The 10,046-nt window shown below is 36.6% G+C and overlaps 1 protein-coding gene across 1 annotated transcript in view; it reads left to right on the plus strand.

Annotated features, from left to right (window-relative positions):
- Positions 1-10,030, plus strand: part of LOC136800506 (ribosome production factor 1-like) — a 29,522-nt gene extending 19,492 nt beyond the window's left edge. Inside the window, exons 3-7 of the mRNA XM_067057166.1 lie at positions 4,156-4,309; positions 7,223-7,305; positions 7,762-7,940; positions 8,392-8,518; positions 9,384-10,030. Coding sequence (XP_066913267.1) covers positions 4,156-4,309; positions 7,223-7,305; positions 7,762-7,940; positions 8,392-8,518; positions 9,384-9,425 — 585 coding nt within the window. The 3' untranslated portion in view covers positions 9,426-10,030. The remainder of the gene's footprint in view (positions 1-4,155; positions 4,310-7,222; positions 7,306-7,761; positions 7,941-8,391; positions 8,519-9,383) is intronic.
- The last annotated feature ends 16 nt before the right edge of the window (positions 10,031-10,046 follow it).

Here is a 10,046-nt window from a genome sequence, read left to right on the forward strand (position 1 = left end):
TCAGGGAGTCAATTTTTTCAGCTCTATAAAAAACATGGGTTATTTATTTAATAAACATTCATTGACCACATTTCGACCAACTCGTCATGCAAAGTCAAATTCTGCGAAGTTCTACCGACGCCAGAAATCAGTGATCATGATGCCGTGTTTGCCTGCTTGAATACTCGTGTCGCCCGATTCGAACCACGGTACAAAGTAATACGTGACATGAGAAACTTCAACTTACCTACATACGTAGCTGATGCTTCCACCCTACCGTTCAATCTCGTTTATGCAACCGATTGTACAGATGATAGTCTAAGCACACTCAATCATCTACTCTTTGAGTGCGTCGAACGCCACGCACCCTTAAAAAGAATCAAAGTCACTCGTCCGCAAGCACCCTGGATGAAAGACTTACAAATCACGATCTACAGCAAAGCTGCCACGAGAAGCGCATCGCTGCTCATCGAACTCAATCAGACTCCGACTGGAACGAATTTCGTGACGCTCGCAATGCATTAAAAAGAAAGATAAAACACACTAAAAAGACTTTCTACCGCAGACTTCTTTCATCGAAAAAACCAAAAGAAATCTGGAGGCTGATTCATCGAATTCTCAATCCAACAAAAAGTGTTATAAATATCCAACCATCCGTACTAAATGCACACTACCTATCCACGGCACCAAGAATCCTTGGATCGCAACCAACTTCCACTGAAGAAATCCAACATCTTCTTCGAAATTTCGTCACTGAGGTTGATCAGGAATTTGAGTTTCAACCCGTCACTTATGATCAAGTTGTCAAAGAGATAAAGAATCTTCGAAGTGACTGCTCTGCCGGCTATGACAATCTACCAGTATCGCTGATCAAACCTATCGCCGACCATCTAGCATCACCACTAACTCACATCATAAACACAGGGATCGCTCAAACCACTTTCCATCAGCAATGGAAAATCGGTAAAGTAACACCGATTCCAAAAACTGAACAGTCCGTCACTCCTGACCAATTCAGACCCGTCACTGTTTTGCCTATCTTATCAAAACTTTACGAACGTTTAATGGCAAAGCAGATCGTTGAGTACATCGAAAGAAACCAGATATATCAACAAACCATGTCTGGTTTCCGCAAGCGTCATTCTACCGAAACGCTCCTAATGAAGATACGAGACGACATCATTGGTGCGATGAACAAAAGCGAAGTCACACTAGCCGCCTTTCTTGATTATTCCAAAGCCTTCGATACCGTCGATTACAAAACGCTACTGGTAAAACTACGAAAGATAGGCTTTTCGAACAGTGCTGCCATGCTTATGCTTTCGTACTTATGTAATCGTCGCCAATTCGTCCAGATTGACGACAAAAAATCTGACTACGGAACTGTATCGTTTGGGGTACCTCAAGGCTCTATACTCGGACCAATTCTATTCAACCTTTATACCGTCGACCTACAAGATAACGTTGATGGTGGGAGTAAAAACCAATATGCAGACGACACTACTATCTATGAACACTGTAAGACAGTAAACCTCCCAGCTTCAATCGTCAACTTAACACATCGTTTAAACCAACTTAGAGAATGGTCAAGTACTAATAATCTGGCGTTTAATAACAAAAAAACCAAAATCATGCTACTGTCAACACTTAGAATGTCAAACCTTCACGATTTCATGAACCCCGATCACGCAACCTTTCATATCTATCACACAGACCAACTGATAGAACGAGTTTCCGTTTATAAACTTCTTGGCATCCAATTCGATCAAAATCTAAATTGGCAAACTCATATCGATAAACTCTGTCAATCAGTTTACGCAAAATTATACGTGCTACGCTATCTTCGTCGTACAGCAACTTTTCGTCTGCGGAAGCAACTGGCCGAAGCCCTTCTTATATCGAAGTTACACTACTGTTGTTCATTGTTCTGGAACCTGCCACAAATCCAGTTGAAAAAACTTGATAAACTGCTATGCAGAATTGCAGCTTTTGTGACGCTGAGATATTCTACAATCGAGGATGTAGTACAGCTTGGTTGGTTACCGATCCAGCAGCAAATTAATTTTGAACTTTTGAAACTCGCACACAAATCGATTCACCAGGATGAGTTTCCATCGTACTTAAAAGGTTTTAAATTAAGAGTCGCTGGACGTAATACTCGTAATGTTGAGGAAGTTGAATCTAAATACGAGACTAATGTATCGGAAAAATTATTTGTTGGCAAGGCAAGTCGCCTTTTGAATGATATTCCAAAAGCGATCAGGGAAGAACCTGATCACAAAAAATTTCGCAATATTTTAAAAAAAGTATTTATTAGATCGTAGTCTGGCAATATTTTATACACGTTATATCTAATTTTTTTTTCTACAATCGGTAACCTCACAGCAATCTATACATTACTTAATCTTATAGTTTTCTTCGTTCGAGTTAGCAGTATTCAACTCTACAATTTCTCATCATGTTCAAGTCTTAGCAACGTTTTTCGGGTCGTGTCAGTTTTTTTTTTTTTTTTTTTTTTTTTTTTCTTGGCACCTCACTCACTTTCAAAATTTTTCCTATTTCAATATATTGTAGATTCTATGATCATGAGGTCTAGTGGTTATATTATTAATATTTACTTTACAATATTTACTTGATATTTTAGTCTGGTGGTCTGATCAACACTGAAATTTTCGCAGGATTAGCTACTTCAATACTATTACAACTCAACCGAACTTTTCCCAATCAACCACTACAACACCAACAAACTATACTTTCTGTTTTCTTTTTCTGCAATTTTGCGAGCTCTGCCAGTATCCTTGAGTTCTGTTTTGTGTTTTGTTTCTACAGTTTTACGGTTTTACAATCTGCAATTTTGTGAGCTTTGTCAGTATTCTTGAGTTGTTTTTTTGTGTGTTTTGTTTCTACAGCATATTTTTTTTCATAGAATATAATTATCTTTTTATTTAAATATGATTATTTTTACATAGGACGAATAGCCATTGTAAAATATGGAAGAGCCTGAAAGACAATTAATAAAATAAAAAATAAAATAAAAATAAAAATAAAAAAAAAAAAATAAACAGAAAGTACAAAGCCAAATAATATATTTCGAAATTAAAATGCATTCGTAAACTTTTTTTTGTATCTAATTTCATTTCTCATGTTATGACGATGATATTGTCTCGAGGGAGGAGAGGTCAGACTTCCCCACCGATGACAGTTCAGTTCAAGTTATCTTTTTATAACTTTTTCGAGCAAAGCTTTCACGCTATTGGTCAAAAGAAAAATGAAGCAACTCCATTGGTGCAATCTGACGTAACGTTGAAAAAAGTTGAAATGTGCTCAACTTTTTTTTGAGTGCTCGCTTGCTACATTTATATGACGTAATCTATTTTCCAAGCAAAAATGATTGAAGCCAAAAGTGCGATCGCAGCGCGTGCAAGTGGAAACCGGCCTTAATGCTTCAGCGCAAGCTATTGCAGGTTGGTCCGTCTAGGATACTTCCCTTCCTTATAAGCCAATTATGTACTCGTTAGGTTTCTTTGTTGACTCAAGTGCGATAGGCCTTTTCATAAATTACGCCTTTTCATAAATTACGCCTTTTCATAAATTACGCCTTTTCATAAATTACGCCTTTTCATAAATTACGCCTTTTCATAAATTACGTCATGAGCAACGCTTACCTCGTTTTCAAAATATTCAGATATGGTGAATGATTCCCGAAGAAGTAAGAAGTTTTCACCATTTATATAAAAGTGACACAGTGAATACTCTTTAACTCGAGCCTCTATAATTCGAATGCCTCCTTAACTCAAACAAGTTTCTTGCCTTATAAAACTTACTCCATAAATTTTCTTTACTGTCGAACAAATATGTGCGTGTTACCCGTGTGTGTTCGAGTTATTGAGACTCCGCTCTATATTTGTACGAAACTCCCTAGTCAGAACAGAGACCCAATTTCTACAGCTAATTTCAAAAGTCATCGTCGTAGAGGGTCTGTTGTCATTGTCTTTTCTGATTTGAGATTTGAGATTTTTCAAACCGACCGCTGCGATGGAGTGTGTTTAAGAGATGGGAGACGACGAGAGAATTGTTACTATTTATAAATCATACTTCATCGCAGAGGTTCCCATACGTAGGTTCCCGTATAGTTTTACTAAAGAGACACCCACCATCTCTACTTTATATTCATAGGAAACCATGATGTTCATCAAAGACTTGTTGTCTGTCATACCGAATTCTGAGTACAAGTACCGCAAAGGTGTCGACTTTAAAGAGGTCGTCAAACAAGCCAAGGAAAAAGATTACACATCAATCGTGGTCGTCAACGAAGACCAAAAGAAAGCCAGTGAGTAGTGCTTGCTGCCCTGAAACTCTAATCAGCGGGCTCCGCCTTGCGGGGCGTTATTCGTGTTTTTCCGGCAGCTGTGGCTAGCCCCACTCTTTTTGGCTAGTTACATGATTTTTTTATAAGCATTGCGCTTATAAGCATATCTAGGTTCATTTATGGCAAAAAATTTAAGCATATGCTAAACATTACTTTGAGCCTTCATTTTCAGAATTTGTTTTTGGCTGGATTTTCGAAATTTCTCTAAAATTTTGCTTAGGATATATAAGCATCCCTCAAAGCATTCTTCAGCTTTGTAAATCTCTCGATCTAAGCATTTCCGAGCCAGCTTTTGGATTTTTGTATGCTTATAAAAAAACATGTATTTTGCTGGCTCTCTACATTCTGTTCCAAATTCTTTTTATCCTGCCCTCGTTTTCAGAGGCAGAATAGAGGTATTTTTATGGCTTTGCATACCTTAGAGTTAGTGATTTGAATGAATATTCTCTTAGATTTCACAATTTCAAGCTGGGGGTTGTCTTTAAATCTTTAAAGAGTATGCAGTGTGTCCCAAAACACGCGGACAAATTTCTTCTAAAGTAAAATCCTTATGATTTATGCGCAATTTTATGACTTATTTACTTAATATTTCAATCTCCAAAACCTATTCAATCATAAAATATCTCTTGATGGTACAGATAATTTTAATCTCATTTTAATTCTCAATTATTCTAATAGCCCAGTTTAGGAGTTTTGAGGCTTTCACTTTTCATAAAAATTTACACTCTTTTTTTTGGGACATACTGTATTTGGTGTAATAATATTATAGTTTCCATCACTTTAGAGCAGAGCACGTTGCGCTAGCGGATGATTTGTCCTTAAATTATTATTGGGCTTTTCCAGAAATAGTACGTGCCACTCCTGTTGATGGTATCGGATATCCAGGGGGTTAACGATTTTTGTTCAAAAGTGGATATCCAGGGGGTTAAATATCTACAAGGGAGCGGATATCCAGTGTCTTTTCAATTAAAAAATACGATATCCAGGGGTAAGCATCTTTATAAGAGAGGATATCCAGGGGGTTGAGCATATTTTTAAGAGTGGATATCCTCAACAGTGGGGGTTAAAAAATTTTTCTGGGAAAGCCCTGGTGATAAAAAGGCAGTGGTGATGATACCGACTTTCCTGTAAAATTATTCGTAAACTTCCGTCATAAACGAATATCTGTGTTTCAAATTCATGATATGCACCATTGCAATGTCTTCTGAAATTACATCACAGACCCAATAGCTGATTGGTTGTAAGTGACGTAAAATTAGTCAATACGTCACTTGCAACCAATCAGCTGTTGGGTCCTTGATTTAATTTCAGAAGGCATTGCAATGGTGCATATCATGAATAGCTGCCGAAATATTTAACGGCTCTTTGGGATATTTGGACCTACCTCCGGGTACCCCGGTCGAGGTCCTATAAATTAACTGTTGTCCGTTCGTTCGTCCGTTCGTCCGTCTGTTACCAGCTTTCTCAGGGTTGGCTCATTAGGTCTGATTTTTGGCACAATGATGCAAAATGGCAATGCCCAAAATGTGACGGAGCCCGATTTTCGAAAAATGCCGGAAAAACTGTTTTTTTGGCATTTTCTCGAGATTTTATCATTAGTTTTTTCTGATTTTTTGCTCAAAGATGCGTATTAACAATGCTCAAAACATGGCCGAGTCCGATTTTTGAGAAAAATTTTATGCCGGAAATCGCCGTTTTTCTGGATTTTCATTGGACTTTTTCCTTATAATTGGTTGTTTTTTCATTCAAAAACATTATTAATAGCAATGCCCACCATCAAGCATGTTTTAATTTTCAATAAAATTGATTTTTGAAGCCGGAACTATTCAAAAATCGCCGGAACAACCTATTTCGCCGGAAAGACAGTATTTCTTGAATTTCTCGAGCTGTACTTTATATTTTTTTATGAAATTTTGCACACTGATGCAAAATGACAATACCTAAAATGTGATGGAGCCCGATTTTCGAAAAACATTTTTATCCGGCCGAAAATGCCGGAAATATGCCGGAAAAACTGTTTTTTGGCATTTTCTCGAGATTTTATCATTAGTTTTTTCTGATTTTATGCTCAAAGATGCGTATTAACTATGCCAAAAAAATGGCCAAGTTTGATTTTTGAGAAAAATTTTTTCCCGGCTGAAAATGCCGGAAATCGCCGTTTTTCTGGATTTTCATTGGACTCTTTCCTAATAATTGGTATTTTTTCATTCAAAAACATTATTAATAGCAATGCCCACCATCAAGCATGTTTCAGTTTCAATTTTTAATAAAATTGACTTTTGAAGCCGGACCTATTTAAAAATCGCCGGAACAACCTATTTTCGCCGCAAAGACAGTATTTCTTGAATTTCTCGAGCTGTACTTTATATTTTTTATGAAATTTTGCACACTGATGCAAAATGACAATACCTAAAATGTGACGGAGCCCGATTTTCGAAAAACATTTTTTTCCGGCCGAAAATGCCGGAAATATGCCGGAAAAACCGGTTTTTTGACATTTTCTCGAATTTTCATCCTTAGTTTTTTCTGTTTTTTTGCAGAAAGATGCGTATTCGCAATGCTCATTGGATTTTTTCGTTTTATGTCTTTGTTTTTTTTCAAACATAAACATTATTTATAAGAATGTCCACGATTAAGCATGGTTCAATTTTCAATGAAACTGATTTTGGTACAGGAACTTTCTAAAAATCGCCAGAGCAGCCGAGAATCGCCGGATTTCTTGAATTTCTCGAGTTGTTCTTGTATTATTCTGCATTTTCATACTATTGTTGTCATTTTTCAATTGTCTTATTACATTAATTTTCAGGTAGGTCCATTCAGCATGTAGCTTGTTTAGACTACTTTTAACATTTCTATTTTTCTTTGCTTTGCTAGACGCATTGGTTGTATCGCATTTACCAGATGGTCCAACTCTTCACTTCAAATTATCCTCGTCCAAAAGATCTTGGAAAATCAAGGTATATTAACTGTGATTTATTTATTTAGTTGGGTGGGCTAGCACAACATACCTTAAGGGATTTTTTTTTTGGTGAGAACTAATTTTGACGAACGGGCGAATCAAAAGATTTTTTTTAATTTTGGCGAGAACTTAATTTGGCGAATGACCTAAAAAATTAAATTTGGTGGGAACTAAATTTGGCAAATTTCGAGTTCGCTCGCCAATTTCGCCAAAATTAGTTCTCGCCAAAATAAGTTCCCTTAGAGGTAGCTGTTATTGATAGTTAAGATTAAATATTTTGCTTGGATTAGATTTTGCAGTTTCACTAATTTTGACCTCAAAAGTAAGTCTTTGTGAGTCATAGTCCGAATTTCTGTCAAACTGCAAGAATGGTGAAAGACTCACCAAATTCAGTCCACTTGAAATTTTTACATTCTCTGTTATTATAAAACCTTCTCTGTTGTTTTTTACTTAGAACCATGGCAAAGCTTCTTCACATCGTCCAGAACTAGTTTTAAACAACTTCAACACGAGGCTGGGACACACCGTTGGAAGATCTCTGGCTTCTATTTTCCCATACAATCCACAATTCCAAGGTCGTCGTGTCGTCACTTTCCATAATCAACGAGATTTCATCTTTTTCAGACAGCACAGGTAAATAAAGGGATTTTGACTTTTTGTCGACATTCAGAAACAAGGATTCTCTAGAAGTTGTAAGAGTCTAGGAAGTCTTTTTGAATAAAATGGACTAAACGTAAAGGCTTGGGGATAAAAGAAGATTTTTTCGCGTTGGTGCAATGCAACATACTCCATCCCACCAACCTGAAACGCTTTCTCATGTCTCCACCATATTCTTTTTTCTACCAATAAAGGTGATATCGACAACACTTTTAATAACATTTGTGTGTCTCTCACTTTTGTCTCTGGGACAAAATCAGCGTGTCTTTGGGTATTTCCCTCACTTTTTGTCCTATGAAACAAAAAAGAAAACCATGTGATACGCACTTTTTTTCTTGTGTTGGTGGGATGGATCATGTTGAATTGCACCAACGCGAAAAAAAACTTCTCGTGTCCCTAAGCCTTAAAATTCCTTGCTTTTTTGCAGATATATTTTCAAGAACAAAAAAAAAGTCGGCTTACAGGAGATTGGGCCGCGCTTCACCTTGAAGTTGCGATCGATACAGAAAGGAACTTTTGATTCGAAATTCGGTGAATATGAATGGATCCATAAGGTATTGTTTCAAAAGTTTATGTATTTGCACTTTTGAGGACAATGGAGTGACTAAAGGCCAGGGCAAACCAGTCCATCATTTCATCCAACATTTTGTTCCAATGTTGGATGGAATGTTGGATGAAAAGCTAAAAACTTAAGTCTCGAATACTACGAGTCTTTGATCTTGCCGCAAATGTTTGATCAAATGTTTGATGGCGAACAAACTTCATCCGACACGTTTTTGTTTCTTCTTTTTTGCATTTTTGCGTTTTTGCATTTTTTTTTCTCGACAATTTTACATTGGCACAAACCGCTCCAACATTTCATCCAACATTTGAAAAATTGCATGTTGGATGAAATGTTGGACCGGTTTGCCCTGGCCTTAAAGCGAGTTAGAATGATCCGCATTTTTGACTTGCCAAATCGAGGACGGTAAAAGTGTTTGTTTACCGTCGTCCTCAATCAATCAGGATCTAGTAAATCAGAAGCTAACCGTCTCCATCGCAGAAAAAACACATTTATGAACTTGCTCAAACCTCTTTTGACTTCGTGCAATGTATGCAAACAATGTAAAAAACGAGTAAATTATTTCTGATTGGCTGATACGTGTAAACATTACCTCATTACTTCAGAACATTTTCGATTAAGGATCACCCCCCAGAAAACAGAATTTAGAAAATTTGCTTATACTCCTGACCTCAAGATGCATATATAACATAGACAAAGTTTCTCGATCCTGGCCTGGTAAAATCTTTTAATGGGGTTTTTGCTTAATGTTAAGTGAAGAAACGGAAAATTTAAACAAAACTCTAATCAATGATAGTGAATGTAGCTTGGGTATATAAAGGTCAGTGGGACGTACATATAACCTTTTTATTTTACAGCGGCACGAAATGGACAGCAGTCGAAGAAAATTCCATCTTTAGAAACCATGGTAGCATAACCGATTTATGAATTTTGTCATCTGGTGAAGGGCGTATATCTTCAAATAATCACTACCACTTTATTCGTACGATTCATTGCAAGCTGGTTTTTTCTTTACAGTGATTTAATTTCCGGTATATGTACCTCAGCCAATGAAATAGAATGGGATTTAATTTAGATGTCTAAACGTTTTTAATGTAGAGAAGCACTCTCCACGTTGTCGTGAATGTCACAGATATGTCCGGATAGAAAAGTTGCCTGGTGTATTGAATTTATCATTACAGATATAAATCATGAACAATGTACCTTCGCCTGCTATTTTGTATGTAATGGCATATTTTAGTACGGGCGTCACTTCATGTAGTGCTTAACCCTTAGTGAAAATAAAGAACTTTCTTTACAATGTAAAATCTTTGGATAATTTTAATTACCAAATTCAAAGTTTATCGATGTCAGAAGAAAAACACCCCATCACCGATTGGAATAGGTCGAAGTATTGAAATGGCAAGTGAGGAACGAAACATCGCGCCTAATAATAGATGAACTGAAATTTTAACATTTTTTATTACTAAATAGTATTAGAACAAGAGATAAATCTAATATTGCACGCTTCCATTATTTTT

The sequence above is a fragment of the Clytia hemisphaerica genome, unplaced genomic scaffold (genome assembly GCF_902728285.1).
Source record: "Clytia hemisphaerica strain Z4C2 unplaced genomic scaffold, Clytia hemisphaerica genome assembly, whole genome shotgun sequence".
Classification (NCBI taxonomy): Eukaryota; Metazoa; Cnidaria; class Hydrozoa; order Leptothecata; family Clytiidae; genus Clytia; species Clytia hemisphaerica.